The sequence below is a fragment of the Corvus kubaryi genome, unplaced genomic scaffold (assembly GCF_017639235.1).
Source record: "Corvus kubaryi isolate FWS band 111438036 unplaced genomic scaffold, C.kubaryi_AGA036_p1.0 68, whole genome shotgun sequence".
Lineage (NCBI taxonomy): Eukaryota > Metazoa > Chordata > Aves > Passeriformes > Corvidae > Corvus > Corvus kubaryi.
Window position 1 is genome coordinate 5,012,266 of NW_024582056.1, and position 20,103 is coordinate 5,032,368.

The 20,103-nt window shown below is 39.1% G+C and overlaps 1 protein-coding gene across 3 annotated transcripts in view; it reads left to right on the forward strand.

Moving 5' to 3' along the window:
- LOC121674448 (cadherin-12) overlaps positions 1-20,103 on the forward strand; it is a 430,502-nt gene that overhangs the window by 373,663 nt on the left and 36,736 nt on the right. For all 3 annotated transcript variants that reach the window (XM_042048820.1, XM_042048821.1, XM_042048822.1), the window contains 2 exons: positions 5,453-5,640; positions 16,161-16,414. In XM_042048820.1, coding sequence (XP_041904754.1) covers positions 5,453-5,640; positions 16,161-16,414 — 442 coding nt within the window. The remainder of the gene's footprint in view (positions 1-5,452; positions 5,641-16,160; positions 16,415-20,103) is intronic.

Here is a 20,103-nt window from a genome sequence, read left to right on the forward strand (position 1 = left end):
CCTCAGTTTTTGGACTCACATCTGAGTGTGTGTGGCTCCAAACAACTGCTTCTATAATTATTTCTATATTATGTTGTTAAACAGAGTACTCTCTGTTGCAACAAGTATTCTCTATGAAACAACCAGCACTCTTTGGAGGCAAAAGCTGTGGAGTTGACTATCTTGAGCTTAGAAAATGAACTGGTATTCCACATTTCCTGAATGCTTGCACCAACAAGGGGTATATTAATGTCCATGGAATTATTCTCTGACATGAAATAGGGAGGTTTATTTTTAGAAAGCTATATGACAACACCACCGTGTCAGTAGAAAAAAACCCAGCAAATGTTTATATGAATATTTCAGTATTCAAAAATTGTACCACTATGATGAACATCATTTTTCCTTTAGGGAGGTGGAAGGAGGATGGCCTCAAAACCACAATCTACTAGCTCACCGCAGGGGACGATAGAGTTCTGGCTCAGGAAATCCCAGCTCTGGGGAAGCTCCATCATGTGGATTATCCTAAACTAGGGTAGTGTCAAACTCAAAATAGGTTTTGTTTCTGCTCATTTTCCCTTGAAGTACTGATGACCCTTGGACATCCACAATCTCTGCAAGATGATACATCTGTGAGATGTATTTTTCTAGGTGTGGTGTGGACTTTGGAATCCACAAAAGAGAACCAGAAAAACCAGAAGCTTTTAAGCATGGTTATGTTATGTCTAATGAGGCCATAAACCTTTAGTCAGAGCAGGGGGTTAGAGACTAGAAGCAGCCTTTCCATAACTGAAGTTTTACAAGCCCATCCCAGATCATGTGTGACCTGCATCAGACACAGGGTGACAAAGCCTGGTTTTTTTTCCCCACACAAGGTCCCAGCCCTCTGCAGAGCACAGAGCCATATCTAGGAGAGGTATGAGTTCATCTCACTGCTGTACTAAATCACATCTCCCTAGTTTTAGGAGCATATGCATCAGATGCTGCTATTTATTAGGCTGATTATCTGTAGCTGATGTAGCAGGTTTAATATATTGAGTATGTGCTTATACATTTACATTATCCTTTCCTTTGCATATTACACTGTAGTTAAAATACCAGGGAGACAATTGAACTGTTGTCTTATGATTCTTCCTAAATAGACAGAAATCAGTGCATTTACAGCCTGGGTCAGGATAAAAATTAAAATGCCTTGGTAATTTACGATAACAATACTACTACAATACACTGTCTGTTGGGTTTGGGTTTTGTTGCTTGTTGGGTTTTTTGGTTTTTGTTGTTTTGGTTTTTTTTTCCTGAGAAAATATTAAGGATTTAGATGAAAGAGAGATAAATTATTTTATTTCAATTTTTTTGTCTTTAAGAATCGTGCTATCATGATCCACTGCAATGCAATACCTTGGCAACTGCCAGAAAGCTGAAAAAAGTGCAAAGAAAATTCAGGAGAGGATAACCTTGCACAGTACAAGTATGGTGGCAGATTAGAAAAAAAGTTTCAATTGCATTTACAGCTGTTTGATTGAAGGACATTATGCATTTAAGTCCTTTGATGCTAACCTGGGTTATTTCTTAATAGTCTTTTTTGCTGATGAGAAGTAATGATGGTTTTCATTTGCTATTCCTATCAGACCTGAAAAGGTTTTTGGTACATGGTGGTGTAAACTGCTAGTGTGGAGAAACAACCACCAAAAAAAGCTCCCTTTTGTAGTAAAAAACAAACAAAAAACCACCTAACCTTTTTGTAAGTAAAAATCAAACCCCAGAACAGCTTTTGAGCCTTAAAAACTAAAACTAATCTAATCACGTCAGAGGAACTGTAAATGTGTGCTGTATTTCAGTCAATATGACTGATTACCTGTCACTTACTCCCCTCTGATTTTTTCCCACTGTGCGCTTTGGAACCATCTTTGTTTTAGAAACTCAGAGGCAGCGTGTATGAATTTTTAGCTCACCTCTGCCTCATTTTCCTGAATGCTTTTGGGGATAAGTAATTAGCCCTGTCAGTTATTTCAGCTTAAAATCTTCAACTGCATCACCACTCATTTATTTTTATCATCCTCATTGATGTTGCTCAAGCTGAAACAAAACGTCCTGACCAAGCAATATTTATTGCAAATATTGCAATAGCAAAGGGGGGAGCTAGTTGTATAGTCCAGTTTCATATTGCAGTTTGAGGAAAGTGAGGGCTTTCTCCTTTGGTACTTCCCCAAAAGACGGGAGAAAACTTAGAAAACACATTTAAAAGAGATTTATGCAAGTAGAAGAAAGATTTTTGTTGACAGAGGAGTTGCATCAACAAAATTTGACAGAACTGTTGGAGCAGCATAACCAGCTGCTCCATAAGTTTGTCTGAGCTGCTTGTTCCATCATTCCTGGAAGCTGAAGAGAACAAGGTTTTCAGGACCTTTGGGAGTAAAAGGTTATTACTCAGGCCTGTCTCAATACACCTGTATAGTAAATGGAGGTAGTAGTGTATGCAGGAAAAATGGACAATAAAAAATGAATAATGCTGAACTGTCACAGCAAGTCCACAGCAAGAAGTAATGTCTGCTAGAAACAGAAAAATAAAAGTCTACAAAACTGTCTTTCTCATTTAATGTACAGCATATATTGATCATTTCAAATGTCTTGTGTACAAAGACCAAACCTGTCTGAGTTCAAGAAGCGTTTGGACAACACTCTCAGACACATGGTGTGGCTCTCAGGGTGTCCTGTGCAGGGTCAGGAGTTGCAGTCAGTGATCATGATGGGTCCCTTTCAGCTCAGCATATTCTATGATTCCACTGTTTGAGGGAGGGGAGGGAGGGAATGAAGATTTCATGCTATATATTATATTCTCTTGAGTTTTCCTGTGAGCTGGCACCAATATACATTATTTGTTTTCATTTATTTTATTCTGAAAGTATGTTGTCACAGTAGAACCATTAACAGCTTCCATATGCTGTGAAGATAATATTACAGGAGGACAATGGCACTGTAATTACACACTACATCTTCAGAAATCTGACTCTTGCAGGGTTGAAGATTGCTTCAGAGTTTCAAATTAATCTGGATGACCCTATCTTTATTGCTGTTGAATTTCTGGAAATGATGAAATGCCCAGTCATTGAAAATAACTGATCAAAGCCTAAACAATCAGATATTGAGTAATGTAGTCCTTCTTTGACTTCATCTAAGTTCCATATGATTTACAGCCAGGTACAATATTTTATAGGGAAATGTTTGTTTCAATGAATCTGAGTGATCTTCAGATCACTAAAAATAGACCAATTTGGAAAAGATGGAAAAATCTATTATCATATGGTCTTACAATTCATGTTCACTAAAATTGTGGATATAAAAAGCAATTGCTGCAGCAATAATTTCTGCTATCCGATATAAGTGCCTGCAAAAGACCTGGACATCTGGGCTAGAACTATGCTGTGAAAACTTAATACAATATTCAAGTGTAGGCAAAGGTCTTTTCCATCTCTTTTCTGCATAACTTGTATAGCAGAGACCCAGTAATACACGTGTTTGTAAGTGACATTAAATAATAGGAACATTTGTGATTGTATCATGAATAACATGTTAAAATTCTATTCTTTACTTAGTCATTGAAGTACAGCTAACAAATAGCTGAGACTATCTTGCCATGACACCATTTTGTGTCATAACAATCCTTTCCTGCTGTTAGAACAACACTAAGTACAGCTTTCTTTAGTACGTTCCCTTGGAAAAAAAAGTAGTTAAATGATTGCTCAATCTTTAGTAGCTCAGGCAATGGGTAATACAAAGCTATACACAGTGATGTCCAGAAGTGAATGCTGACACAAGCTGACTTTACTTATGGGGATATTCTCTAACAAAAAAGGCAAATTTTGCCTTGTGGTGTACTTTGCATACTGATGGGCAGAGGGGGGAAGCAAACAGAGGAGATTTTTTCAGACCAAGTCAAACAGAAAATAATATAGGTACTATAGCCCAAATGACTATCTCACAAAAGAGTGAGCTTGTTCCTAATCCAGCAGTGCTAATGTCATTTTGTTCCTCACCTGAAAATACTGTAAAGCTGAAAAAGCTGACACAGCATGCATTGTAAGGAGATAACGACAAGGAACAGAGTCTGCTGTTAAATTCAGCAGCTGAATGCGAAAGTCATCTATCCTGCTGTTAGATAATATACAGCTTCTCAGAGCCTCATTTTGTGGTGTGTGACTGAACCACTGCTGGGTGGAAATCTCTGAGACATCGCCCTAATGTGCCTCCCAATAGTCACAGATGGCTGTCCTGCTACACTATTGAAAAGAGGTGCAAATTTCCTCCTACATGCCACATGTAGCAGAACCAAGCAGGCCATTGCTGATGTTTTCTGAAGGGGCTGCTCTGTGAGAGCTGTGGAACATTGACCCAAGGAAAAAAAAATGGACCCAGGGAGAAAAAATGATGGGGCTCATTTTGTTGAGGCACAGGATGAAGTGAATCAAACATCCTGGGCTCAAAACCAGCTCCAAAAGTTGGTGGCAGTTTTGACAGCAAAGAGTGTTGCTTGAAGAAAGGCGAGCACTGCCTGCCCACTGCAAATACTGGTCGTGGTGATGTTCACTTGCAGCAGTGCAAAGTAACAACTCCAGCGAGAGGTGCAGCTAAGCAGGGAATACGGGCACCTCAGGAGCAGTGAAATAAGTCAGGGCACCATGTTACAAACCCAGGCGTGCTGCTACTGCTGTTGCTAAAATCAAGGCTGCCTCAAAGTACTTTGGACTTTTTCTTTTAGCTCTATTATGTCTAGCATTTTTCAACATGGCTGTTCCCCTGAATGAAACCATTTTCTCTTCACATGTCAGTAGAAATACTTATTTTAAGTGTGTGTAATTTTTTTGGTGGTTTGTTTTTATTTTTTTATTATGACTTGTAGTAAATAATCTGAAAGTAATAGTGTTCTGAGCTAAAAACTGTTTAGCTCAGAAATTTTAGTAAGAGCACCCTCTGGTGGCTCAGGTATGAACAATACTCTAGATCTTCCTTCCATAAAGAGTTGTACACATGTTTATAATACTGAATTATAAAGAAATGCGTGAAAACTTTTCCCACTGAATTTTCCTTTAAACTACTATGAAAGTCATAAATATATTTTCAAAAAAAAAAAAACAGAAGGAAGAAAAATGCTTATAAACATGTACTATCTATAAAGACAATTTAATTCAAAAGAGAGTCAATCACGTGAAAAATTAAAGATAGAAATATAGATAGATACCTCAAGATGTAGAGATGCTAAGGGCTTTACTATTGCAATGGAAAAAAATCTAGAATCCAGGGGAAATCAATAGGTAAAACACAAATAGATTTTTCAAAACCTTTGTTGTTTTCATCTCCTAATTTTAATAAGATTATTTAAATATTTTTATTTTGCACAGGCTCCATGATTTTAATCAGAAATCCTGTGTTAATTACCAAGAAATCCCAAGAATGACTGTCTACCACTTTGTCACAGGTATCTTCCATTTAAAAGTACCTGAGACCTCTCACGTTGGTTCTGCTATTGGACGGATCAGAGCTGTGGACCCTGATTTTGGGAAAAATGCAGAAATTGAGTACAACATAGTTCCAGGAGATGGAGGAAACTTGTTTGACATCACAACAGATGAGTACACCCAGGAAGGAGTCATTAAACTGAAAAAGGTATGTGGCACCAATGGGTGGATGTGCCTATGACTCAAGTGAGAAACCAGGTAAGAGAGTGAAACATTGTGCAGTTTCACGTCATGAGTAGCACACAATAGTAGTGCTACATAAGTAGTTTATATCTCTATTTTAATCCACAGTTGTGATCTTTGCATTGGAGTTTAGTCTTTTGTTTAGTCTTACAATCAGGTGTGATGTTTCATAAATAGTGTCATGGTGAAGAAGTAATTCTTATCCCATCTAGAAAGTGCAATTTATCTTTTATGGGAAGTTTTCTACCTAAAGCCATACAAGAACCAATTTCAGTTGAGAGCATGGAGTGAAAAAGCTGTATTTCATGTTGACTTATAAACATTTTATTTTGAAAATTTTGACTTTGTGTTTGCTATTTGAATATTGAATCTGTTGTACAGTACTATGATGGACAGTTTTTATTCCGGGTAGAAGAGTACCAAATGGTTGCAGACACCCATGCCCTACTACCAGTCTCATGATAGTGTCCCAAACAGCTGATTATCAGATACTTAAGAAAGGAAACACACTGCATCTCAGCTGTTCATGTTGCTTTAGTGCTCTAGAATAAATTGAAGATTACTGAATTTATGAATTTCAAAGATGGAAAAGACACATTTCACTTAGAATTTAGTGATTAAAGCACTCAGTAGGAAGAATCCAAAACAAGGAGTGTCACATTTTAACCAGCTGTTATTTTTTGAGCCTAGGCATTTACATATACACCAATGATCAACTTATTCAGTAGAAAGAAGTCTGAACCACCAGCATATTTTGGAAGGCACAGTTATGTTTTATAGACAGCTCAGGCTTGAAGGTGTAAATTTTGTAAAACACCAAACTATTAGCTGAACATTTCACAAAAGTCTGGGAAGGAAAGAGTTCTGGACATTATTATTAAGAAAAGCTTTAGGAAAAGTGAAGCTTTAATTCTAACAAAATTTAGAATGTAGGTAGGTAACTTCCCTCAGCTCTGACCATAGATCTATATTTTCACTATATTCATTCCCATAATGGAAGTCCTGGCTTCAACCTCCTGACCTGGCAAATAGTAAATTATCCATGGATGCATTAAAGGACAAGATGATGTCAAGTCACTGACTCTTCTGCCAGTTATAATGAAATAAAACGGGAGCCATCATGTTGCTGTTGTTCACAGGGACGGCGCGAAGAACGACATGGAATTCAAGTCCAGGATAAATGGAATTATTTCATTAATTATCACCTCATTTATGTAACTTGGTTCGCAATAGAGAAATTACATTATTGGGTCTTTGACTATCCGCCTCCCAGATTGATTTGCTGAATGCTACAACGCCTATTTCAAAATATTTTCTTCAGTGTGGAAAACAAGACTATTCATAACAAGTCTTGCACCTGTGAGATAAAGCCTTGGTTTACAAAAGCCTCTACACTGTTTACAGCTAGCTTGCGTGAGAAAGGAGACACTCACAAGCAGCCGTAAAAAGCAGGAAAATTTCTCTGCTAACCTTTTCAGCATCTACACCACCATACTCACAGGAAGTAATTTGTCAATGAGACATAAAATCTTTGACCTCTTCACAGCCTGCTTCTTTTCTGACTAAAATTTGAGTGTACTGTTTCCTTCTAATGGGAATTTATAGACTTTGTTTCATTTTTAAAAACCCTTCTGATCACCTTTTTCCCCTCTATGCAGATGACTCAAAAATGGGTCCATCTGGAGCTGTCAGGCTGAGCAGCTGCATATGCCTCCATATGCACTGCCAGTTGGAAACTGCAATGAGTGGGAACCATTAAAAAAATTAATATTTGATCATCAAGAGCAGGTTTTTGATATAATTCAGTTCTCCTTCCATTAGTCCTAAGCCTCATCTGTTCTGCTTGGTTTTGTACACAACACTAGAATTTGCCATACTTGTGGTTAAGTGTATATATTTCCCACCACTGGTTGTCCAGGTTGGCAGTGATGATGTTGATGAGAAGGGTGCCAGAGGAATTAAAGAGGACTTCAAGGCTCTCGGTCAATTGGTTCATGGGACAGAAATGCAGGCAGTGTTCATCTCAATTCCTTCAGTAGCAGAAACAAATGATAAAAGGAACAGGAAAAGCCATGTTATCAATAAGTGGCTTAAGGGCAGGTGGAGCAAAATTTTGGTTTTTTCGGTCATGGGGAAACTTTTATGGCACCAGGCCTGCTAGAGTCAAATGGGCTCCATCTATCTAACAAGGGCAAAAGGATTCTAGCCCATGAGTTGGCAGGGCGGATTGAGAGGGCTTTAAACTAAGTTCAAAGGGGGAAGGGGATGAAACCAGGCTCTCCAGAGATGAGCCTAAGGGTTGTAAATCAGAGTCAGGGGTGAAATCAGCCCAGCTGAAGTGCATGTACACCAATGCACCCAGCATGGACAACAAACAAGAGGAGCTAGAAGCCATGGTACAGCAGCAAAGCTATGATGTAGTTGCCATCACAGAAATGTGGTGGGATGACTCACATGACTGGAGTGCTGCAATGGATGGCTACAGGCTCTTCAGAAGGGACAGGTGAGGAAGGAGAGGCAGTGGGGTGGCTCTGTACATTGGGGAGTCTCTTGACACAATAGAATTTGAGGTCAATGGTGATAAGGTTGAGTGCCTATGGGTAAGGATCAGGGGGAAGGTCAACAAGGCAGACATCCTGGTGGGAGTCTGTTACAGACCTCCCAAGCAGGTTGAAGTGGTGGATATATTATTCTATAAGCAGCTGGAGGATGTTTCAAATCACCAACCAGGGGTGGGGCTCCACTAGCCCTTCTGTTTACAAACAGAGAAATGTTGGTGGGAGATGTGGTGGTCAGAGGCTGTGTGGGGTACAGTGACCATGAAATAATAGAGTTTTCAATGTTTGGTGAAAGGAGAGCCATCAACAAAACCTCTACACTGAATTTCTGGAAGGAAAACTTCAGCCTATTCAGGATGCTGATCAGAGAGTACCTTGGGAAACAGCCCTTAAAAACAAGGGGGTCCAGGAAGGATAGACATACTTCAAGACAGAAATCTTGAAGAATTAGAAGCAGGTTGCCCCTCTGTGCCTAAAGATGAGATAGCAGGCAAAACAACTGACTTGTGTGGGCAGGGAGCTTTTGAAGGAACTAAGGGGAAAAAACAGGATATATCATCTTTGGAAAAATGGGCAGGCAACTCAGGAAAAGTTTGAGGTTGTCATTAGGGCATGCAGAAAGAAAATTAGAGAGGTGAAAAAAAAAAAAAAAAAAAAGACCACTTCTATATTCAGATACTTTAGAGGTGCTCATTGTATTTAAGTCCTTCCAGCAACAAGACAGGGCATAATCTGGACTAGGGAACTTTTACAACACTAGAACTTTGATCAGTGTTGCCTAATGTAAATGATAGGTCTCTGTCACTGAACATGGGGGAAAAACTGTAATCCTAACACCTTTTAATCTTCATCATAGTGAGAGGGGACAGTGAGAGAATGTGAAGATCAAGAAATACCAGTTTTGTTCTATGCAGGAGTGTGGAAAGAAGATAAACCAAACACACAGGGCCTCCAACAAAGAATGCCTTTATACTGACCCTACACTTTGTCTTTCACAAAACTTTTCTCAGGGAAAAGATCCCTTTCACAAAACTTTAAATCATCCAAGTGTTTTAGGACATTTTGGAATCATCCAAAATCCATCCACTTAGGCTGTTTGCTAGATCCTGGGTTAAACAAGAGCAATCCAGATTCTTAAAGACATTGTTCACTCAGCTGTCTTTTTATATCTTCTACACTTGTAGTAATATAAATGTGCTTTCATGGGTTGCAGTTTTCAGATTTACAGAAGTGCTGGACACTCACAATTCTATAGACACCTATTAAAATGCATGCTACTTGTACAGTACAAGCCTACAACAGCACTATTCACTTGCCTGCAGAGAAGCAATTTTACACTGCGAGATGTTCAAAACACTGATTTGACCTTGTAGGATTATGCAAATATTTAAGTATGTATTGAAGTATTTTTTTTAAGTGACAGTGGGTGAATGAATAGGACCTACATGTTCAATTAAGAATTATAAATAATAAACAGAGAAAGTGACTAATAAAAAGTGCTATATGCTTTAAAAACAGGTTTATGCTTTCTTCTCTATTATAACATATTCTGGTGCTGTAAGTGCTGCAGCAATTCAGTGCCGAGCCATTTCAAAACCATTTATAAAATTTGCTTTTATTTTCCCTGAAAAACTTCTTGCAGCCAGAAACTGTCCATCACTACATAGATGCTCTTTTGGTCTGTTGTTATGAAGAACAACATTGAGGGATTTCTATAACAAAATTGATAAAAATGAAGCCCTCCTGGCCTACCTTTATTTTTGGTGGAAAATACATTTGATGAGAAAAAAATTGCACAGTCTAAACTGTTCCTTTTAGCACACTAAGTGTGTTGACAGATGCAAAAGGCCATTCTCTGCTTCTGGGATGCTAAATGGTAAGAACAGCTACAGCTAGACAAGTTGCAGATCTTAAATCATTTGTTTTGTTTGCTCATTTATTTTTGTGCTACAATCCAATATAAGTCTGATTATTACTACTCTTGTGCTAATTACAGATATTAAAAATGAAATACCTTTTCTTATATTCTGCTAAATAAATCATCCAAATGCCATGTAGCACCACTGTGTGGTTAATACTGTAATAACTTTTTTTTTCTCTCAAAATAAAAAATAAAGGAAAACAGTATCCCTAAAAAAAGGGGCAAAACCCGGATAAGGATAGCGCTGTATACAGTTCTCTGTAAGAGTAAAAATATTCCTATGTTAGGAATAGGATTATAATTCCCTCCCTTGTCTGGTGCTGTTTAACACAATGTTTTGTGCATTTGATATTTATATAGTGTCTTCTATCCTACCTGAATCGTCAGGAAACTACAGTGGGTGTAAGCTATAAGAAACACAGTGACAGAAGGGGCCATCTCCTTCATACTAGAGCGCAGTGGCCTCAGATGTGCCAGTCCCAGGCAAGCGACTGATTTTGAAATCTTTAATGACCAGGCACAACAGTAAAGGAAGATAGAAGGTTCCAACCATCACTGAGAAGTTGGCACTAAATTTATTAAACCAAGGATGAGTTTATACAATAAGCCCATTTTGTGCAGAACGCTTTTAATTGGCTCACCGTGTGCTAATCCAGAAACTGAGTAGGGTTCAAGCACTGAACTTGTTCTGTGTGAAGACATCACTTTACTAAATTGTGCAGTGTTTAATTGAAACCTTGGAAAACAACTGTTTCTAGGCTTCACCTGGTATGATCCTACACTGCCCCACTATACTGGGTGAACTTCTCCACATGGTTCAGTGGAAGCTTAGGGGACAGCCACATCTTGTTTTTTGTACCTTGTGCACCACTACTAAAACTAACTGCTCAGATGACAAAGCTGTGGCCATGACATCCCATCATGTCATAGCATTGCACAATGAGAAACAGTAACCTTAGTGATGATAAAGTAGCAGAAACTGGGGGGACAATGAACAGAACAAATAGCTGCAGGTAGGTTTTAGGACTGTGTTCTTCTTTTTAACCTCAGGAGCCACATTTTAGAAGCCTTTAAGTGCAGTCAGCAAGTAGTGCTTTTATTGGTGGTTAAGCTCGGTTGTCTTGCCCGTGGGACAGCCCATGTAGCTGTGGGACATTGCTGTAAGAGCCATCTGAGAACACCTGTACCACACGAGAGTAAGGCAAACTCTCAGCATCCTTCAGTGCCAACTGCATTAAAGCTACTACTTGCTTTACTACCAAAACTGTACAGAGTGCTCATCACACCCCACCCCACCCCTTCTTTCTCCAAATGCAGGGAATTTGCTCTGCAAGTATGAGCACAGGGACTGTCTGCCTGTGATCATAACTCATGAGTTTGTGGGAGTAGTGGTTGTGCACTTTGACGAGGAAGAGCTGGCAATATTAACTCCTTTGGTAGAGGCAGAAAGTGGTGAGCTGTGTGCAGATACAATCACAAAGAACAACAGGACAAGTAAGGAAGAGGAGACATTCAGTCTTTGTGGATACAGTTGTTTGGTTTGTTTTTTTCCTGGAACAGGGAAAAGCACCTTCAGAAATGGGTGAGATGCTTGAGAGCAGCAAACCCCTGACACTGGTCATCTTCTCCTCTTCTCCAGATACAAAACATACATATATTTTTCCCACTTCCCATTAAATTTTGAAATACTCGCAACGGATCTCATTCTTTTCTCTGCATTCTCAAACTCTAATTAATGAATGCTCCTGGTTGATCTAGAGCTGACTTTAGTGAACCTGCTCTGTAGTACCAGTTATTTCCTTTTTCTATTTAAAATCCAGTGCAGAAGTGCAGTTACTGAAACATAACTGCACGTTATGTTCCAGTACAGAAACTGAGTCAATGCACAGCAAATTATCTTATGCCAAAATTTCACAGAATGCAAAGATGCTCAACCCATTTGAAGGGGAAATATTGCCAGCTTTTGAGACCAGCACAGGTGACCCAGAGTTATTCTGCAATTGCACAATACTAGTATGAAGTCAAACGTAAGTTAATATGCACTTCCTCTCAACCCAGTCCTACTATCCATAACTATCTGTGTCCTGGGACTTAAAATCTCATCCCAAAATATGGCTTTTCCATCACTGTAGGTGAAAGCCTCTGTAAGAAACAATACTCTCATGTTTATTATGTGTGGATAAAAAGGAGAAATTTCTGGAGTTTTCAGTCCTGCCTCTTTGTGAACCAGAACAAACTGACAGGGTAGTCCTTTTTCCACCCTTGTTGTGATTATAATCAGAATTCATTACATTTTTCAGACCTTTTTTTTCTTTCAGTTCTTTAAATCTCTTTCTCTCTCTCCCTTTATCTAATATACAATTTTAGATATAGGTGCATCTATATAGCAGCATTTCTTAACTTCTGCCTTGAATGTGGAAAACAGTAATATCTCAAAATATGTTTATTTCTAATACAAAGCTGGTTTTGTGCTCTCCTAGTCCATTCATGGTACTTACAGAGTTGCAAGTTAAAGTGATTCGTCAGTATGTGTTTGATTTGGGGATGTGTGGAATGGCTTTGCTGTGCACAGGTGTGAATACGCTGATAGCACTTTACTAGGCAAATATATAGAACAGCTTGTAAGCTCAACATAGGAAAAAGCAGATGAGGACAAGTTGAGGGGGCCAAATACATCTGTTCTGTCACTGGTACTTAGAATATCAATTAGAAATACTCCAGTTATTGAAGAGTTCACAGTTAATAAGGCATTGCCTTAATATTACCAGAAATGCTGTTAACTGCAGGAAAAAAAAAAAAAAAAAAAAAAAACTCTCCTGCAAAATAAAAGCCTTATTCAAACTTACCTTCCGCATGTAGTTATGTTTATAGAAGAAATAAACATTTCTCTTTGTTATTTAAAAAAAGAATAGATCTGTGAAATCATTCCATTAAAATCTGATTAATTGAAAGACATTTCAAGAATATTATTGATTTGGGTTTTTTTGTATGATTCAAACATTCTACTGTGTTTGTATCCTTAGCAGCATTCCAGATTAGAAATGAAAATGAGACTGAACACTCTCAGACATTTATTATGTACCAGCAAAACACGGTGGTGGGGGGTTTTTTTGTTTGTTGGATTTTTTTGGTTTTAATACAGCTAGAATACTGTGTGGACCACTGATTTCCTTGACAGATTTGAGTGATATCTACTGAAAAAAGGAAATATAATAAAATGGTTTTTTAACGTGCTTTAAAACAAGGTTTTGCCTGAGAGCTATGCAGACACTCAATTCTACTGTTTTCAGGCAAATTTTGGACAATCCAAATGCCAAAATTTGAAACTGTCAATGCTATCTATATGGCCCAACTGTTCAAATCTGGAAAAAACAGAATTGATCAGGACATTGTAGCATGAGCTCCCCATGCACACAAGACATTACAACCATACTCTTGTTACATGAGATATGTTGTACAATTTTTTTTTCTGTTTGAAATTAAGTCCTAGGTTTACCACTTGCAACATTTCCCATCTCTCCATACATTTCAGTTGCTGTTTAACCTCACTTAGACTGAAGACTTTCTGCTATTTTGTGGGAGTCTGTCACTGATTTCTTTCTCTCATGATGGCTCATCACTTTCAGCCTGTCTCTTCTTATTTTGACTGCCATCCATGCTTTACACTGGCCGCATATTGTTTAACCCCTAACTATATTTATCATCAGACCCATAGAGGGACAGAAAGAAAGGATAAGTGGCTCTGAGGTTACAGTGGAAAAATATTATCCCTTATTGGGATCACACTTTCTTTTTAAAAATATACTTTAGTATTTCCCCATAATGCTGGGAAATAGAGAAGTAAAGCTTCCTGGGGACCTGTGCAGTGAAATATGCCAGTCTGAACATACCAATATCCAGAATTGTTTGAAATCTTATTGCTTTCTGTTCCCCTTGCATCATGAAATGTGGTGACTGGGCACTGGCCGTGCACCATGATCTGGTATAACTGCCTTGAAGAGTAATTTGGTGAAAGACAGCCTGCAAGGACTGCATGAATTATGGCTCTTTCCATTAATACATCTCTCTGCAAACATACTGATGTATTACAGGAGCCAATCTGGACAGTTTTAATGCAGTTTTGGTGGTATGAAAGATACATACATGGTATTACCCAGAATTACTACCTATGTGGGAGCTTAGATTTCTTGCTTTCCCTGTCTTCATCATTTATCTCTAGCTTAACCCCAAATTTTTCTTCTCCAGACTAAGTCTTTAAACTTCAGATTTCTCCCCTCATTATATTTTTTGAAAGAGTGTTAACAATTTATATAAATGCCTGGAGAAGAGTTGGGGGGCTACTTTTTTGGGTAAAATTGTTTTGGCAATGAGTAACAGTGCACACGAGTAGTATAGCAAATGAAAACACAGCGTGGCAGAAATTTGGATAATGGAGCAACATGTCTGTTTTTAGTGAAGACAACATCTTAGGGTTTCACCACTGGGACATGAGATCTACCAGACTTAATTTTGTCTGTTTCTTCTCAGGCTTAGTTTCTTCTTCTTTCTGTCAGTCCAGACAGAGGTGCAGCACATACTGTCTTTTCTGGTAATTTTGTCTGTCGGAGGACAGTTGTGTGTGGTAGTGGATTACTTTCAAGCCTGATTATTTCTATGATGTTTAGATTTATATGGCTAATTTTAAGTCCCCAGCTCAAAAAAAAAAAGACCAAGCATCTAGTCTACTAAAATTATGAAGTCTTTCATAAGGATTTATAACCATTATGGTAGCGGTTCAGCTGATGCAAGTCAAGGTAACTCAATTGATTTTAATGGAGCTACTTCAATTTACACCAGTCAGTTATCTGGTCAACTATGTCCTGCGGTGATAAGGACAGAAAACGGAAGAATTTTAATCTATCCTGGCTGTGACAACTGACTGAAAACACTGGGGAAAAATTAACAGACACTGAAATATTCTCGTTCATACACATGTAAACCTGGTCTTTTTTTCAGATACCGTATTATTTCCCGTTAGAAAATTTCCAGCTTAACAATTATAGGCAGAAACCACTAGGTGCCAGTGTTACCCAGACATCAGGGGAAGGGTTTGTTAGCAACATTAAAAACAACACGAAAGCCAATGCAGATAAACCCTTTAAATGAAAATAAACTTCTGCATCTTTTCTACTACATAAGACTGCATTAAGGGTTTTGAGATGATTACTTTTCTAGAAGTAAAGGCACTAAATTGATATGCATTGACAGAAACCCACATCAAAACAACCTGATTGCAGGGTACATTCCATCAAAACCCCAGATAAGTACAGAAAAGCTGCTGTGTCATCTTCAGGACCCTATGAATTACACCTAGGATCATAAGACAGAGCCAAAGTCTGCATTTTGCAAAGTACACACAGCTCAAGCACACAGCATGAATATCAGTTCACTGCTAAGATCGACATTTTCCAGGAAAGCTTGGTTCAGATCAAGTCAGAATTCACATTCCAAGTCATACCTGAAGTTTGGTTTGACTCATTGATATATATCAGAGCTTTCATTTGGGCTCGTCTTCATCACTGTCATGGTCTTCTGAAAGCTTTTCCTGCTGAAAAATAGAAAATCTTCTATTTAAGGACCTGGATCAGCTAGAGACAGATGATTGCCTGTGCATTGGAGTTGCGAATGCAAATCTCTGACTAACCTGCACTCAGCTCATTTGCAAGAAATGAATCTCACTCATTTAACTTCAGACATCTACAGTGTAACTGTTTACATCCATGCCAGTCATCCTGATTTTTTTGATGTGGAGAAGCAGTAATTTCCTGACTATGATTCATCTGGCCTATTTCAAAAACCACCTTAGCATAAGATGAACTTCAAAACAAACCTAAATGATTGATTAGCTCAGGAGATTAGTTTTACACTAAAGGCATCTTAAGTTTTGTCAGATTAATCCAGCTAAAGTGATTTTGCAGTGTCTAATTTTTAGTCAAATCTGATGTTTTGCTTTTGTTCTTCCTACAGCCATTAGACTTCGAAACGAAAAAGGCATACACCTTTAAGGTGGAGGCCTCCAATCTCCATCTTGACCATCGATTTCACTCAGTGGGCCCATTCAAAGATACTGCCACTGTGAAGATAAATGTGTTGGACATGGATGAGCCTCCAGTGTTCAGCAAGCCCATGTACACGATGGAAGTCTATGAGGACACACCTGTGGGGACCATTATAGGTGCAGTGACAGCACAAGACCTTGATGCTGGCAGCAGCTCAGTTAGGTAAGAGAGCTTTTCCTCCTTCAGTAACTCTCTGACAACTCAAAATGCTGCTGACAGTTGGATGCACTGGCAAAGAACTTGGTATGGAGATATAAATTATACCAAGTCTGCCACTGTAACAGATAACTGATGATATGAAAAGTATCAAAAATAGATGCTCATTTGGGTGAATTCTCTGGAAAAATACATTAATTGCTCACAGCTCCTTATCATACTAATCATGTAAGTTACCACACACTGACATGGCTTTAGAGATGGTATGTTAAGACTAAGGAATAGCATGGTGTCTGGGTGTCACAACCCACTGGGAGAGGAAGTGATGTTCACTGTAAATTCTCCTCCAGGCTGAACAAAGTCATGTGTCAGGGAACTCTCAGGCTTTTACTCTGACTCACAAGGTCTTGGCTAACCCTGAAATTCTTACAATGTACTTCCACAAAGGTGGTAGCCCTTAATTTTGTAAGGTGCACTTCATTAAGTTCCCAACTCCCACAACAGGCTCCTCAAAAGGTGCTGGCTCAAAAGACACAACGCACATCCACAAACTCCCCATTCCCATAAAAAACTTCAGTATGGAGTAGGGGCCATGTTTTGCTCAGGCAAAGCAAGGGAATAGAACAGAAGACAGAAAAGGGAGAGAGAACAAAGATTATCACCAGTCCTTAGATTCCTTGCTGGACCTGCCAGTGGGGATGGTCCAGAGCTGGGGCAAACAATGATAGTGAAAGAGAAAGACTGGAAAAGAGACAGCAAGGGGGCCCAATCCATGCCTTTTATAGTTAACCTGGTGCACACCTCTTATGTAAAGAAGATTTTTCACACCACTTTGTTAGCACATGCACAGCCAGCCCTTCTCCAGGAAATGAGTTGGCAGGGGGAAGCTGAGAATGAGTCTCAAGGTGGAGCAGGAAGTTGGCTCAGAACAGCCCAGCCCCACCTCTGCAGGATCCTCTCCTCTGATCACACCTTTCCTGTAGCAATGCTCAGAATGTTTGAGATAAAATGTGCTTAGGTCTGATCTTCCACACTGGGTCTTCCACAAAAATATCTCTGAAGTACAGCAGTGAGAAATGAGGTTGTACATGCTGTGTCTGCCTGCGTTAGACCTCAATGGGTGATGGCAAGCACTGCTCCTTTCACAAGAACCACTTACTCCCTACATCTGGAAAAGAACAAATGTTCTGATAAAAAATCACCACAGGTGTCTTGTCTGAGGCTGTGGGGATGTGATTGCTGACCAACGTGGCTGTGTTCAGCACAAGGAAACTCCTGCCAGGCAGGCCTCTCCTTTATTGCTATAGCTTACTTTCATGAAATAAAAAGGAGCGGGGATCTGTTATACAAATGTAATACATTGATTTTGATGACCTATTTACAGCCACATTAGAAAGATTAAAGTGAACCAGAGTCATGTACCAAAAAGGAAGCCCCTTAAAGCTTAGAAACTGTCTAAGATATAGGCAGTCATTAACACATACTTCCAGTACCGATTTATGTTGGGCCTACCTGACTTCAGGAAACATTTTTATCCTGAGAATTTAATAAGAACTATTGCAGACATAATGTGTGTCATCAATCTTTAAATATTAATGGTTATCAATGTCTATTAATGTTTATCAAATGGGACTATGACAGAACAGGAAAATGCCACTAGTGTCTACTAAGTGCATGCACATTCATGCATATTTGATTACAAATTGAATTTGGACTTTTCAAATCCATGTTTATTAATTATGTGTATTTTTGCTCAGTACTTGTCAAAATATACAATAAACATGCTAGTTGTAATCATATGCAAAAATTTAACATACAACAATGACTCTTTAGCTCCTGCTTTGTCAACTCACTGTTAATTTTTGCTTAAAACTATTGTTATTGCTGGCTTTTTCACTTTTTTTTTTAATAGAATCTTCATTTTTTTAAATACAGAAATTTATTTGTTCGTGAGTCTGTGACACATTCCTTCCCTGACAAAGGATCAAAATCTTCATTAACAAAGACTGAACTCTGAACATTTTTCCCTGGTGATAGCCTATGAAAACAGCCCCAGTGAAGTAAATATTCTGTTGAAAACCATACTGTCTTGCAACCAGAGAGAAAGCCTTTAATCACAGTGTTGAGCAGTTTTTCATGTGACAGTGGAATCATTTGGATGTATAAACACTCCTCAGTGAGAGTTTTTTATTTCACAAACCCTCCCAGGAGACTCAAGTGCTTTTTACTGATTCTGCATTTGCAACTACACAAGAAAAATAATTGTCTCAAGATGGTTTATCCATATACTGTGTTCACAGGCATATTGAATCCTGAGCCATTTTATAATGTCCATTATAATGTCCATTAACCCTGAAATCATTACTTGAGTGTCCAAATGCCCGTCTATAGTTATTACCCCTACATTTGAGTCTCACTGCACTACTTGCTGACCCCTTACACCAATAAACCGCAGAAGTGCTCCCACGGTCACATTTATGAGCTGATTCAGCTGGTTCATGCCCACAGAAAAACATGAACTATGTCCCAGAATGTTCTGGTGTTCTTCAGTGGCACGACTTTTGGGTACATGTGCATCTACATGACTTACATTCAGAGTTGTTTTCTACCTGCGCAGCGATGTCCTGCCCCAGTGCAGCAGCCCAGAAGGGTTTGCCCCTGTGTTGCCAGTTGGTCTTCCATTGCTGCAGCCACCACCACAGGGCATTAGCTATCATCCAGGAGTTGGTGTAGAGACAGAATACAGGCCACTTTTCTCATTCAGCAATCTCTAGGGCTAGATGGAAGGCTTTCACTTCTGCAAATAGGTTTGACGACTCTTCTCCTTTAGCAGCTGTTGTGTAGGGCTCCACACAGCAGCTTTCCATCTCCAATGGTTTCATACCACGCTGCCATCAATAAATATAGCATAGCCTCTTTTGTTTTCTGATAACTTGTTATATGATGGTGCTTCTTGGGCACTTTGAGCCACCTTTCTCACCATGGCCATTGTGCAAGGGGCATTCTCTGGATCTTTAGCGACATTATCACTTTTTAGTTTGCTATTGACAACTTCCAGGATTTCTAATTCTCTCAAGTACTGGATAACTTCATCTGCACTGATTCACTTTCCTGGGCAATTCACAAGATCTTCCTTAAACGGATATTGTGCCCTCACACTTTAGAGAGGCCATCTCCAGAGATGCAAATTTCTCCTTCTTTTCCAATCCCTCTTTCAATTTCCCCGCCTATAGCAAGGGATTTCAGCTGTTGCGGCTTCCTGACCTTCTAATTGCTGATTGTCAGCCATTATCCCAGCATCACCTGGCTGGTGGCTGCAATCTTTCCGCAAATCTTAGAGCTCTGATGAGGTCAAGGAACGGGTAACTTCAGGTTCTTGTTTGATTTGTCTCACTTCTTCAAATTTCTTTGTTGAAGGACCAGCTTCTTCATCTGACCTCTCCTCTCCTGATTCTATTTCTCCTTCTCCTTCTCCTTTGTCTTCTCCTTCACCTTCTTCTTCCTCCCTTTCCTATCAATGATATGGACCTCTAGCTTGCCTTATCCATTTGTTTGTTTTCACCACTGGTGTGAGTACTGTAATTGCTGTGGTTTGTGTCCCTGTCTCAGCCATGGTGTCCTCAAATACAATTTGGTTCCTGCCTCAACTACAGCCCACTGAGAGTACTGAACAGTGGCTCAGCAGGCACAGGCCA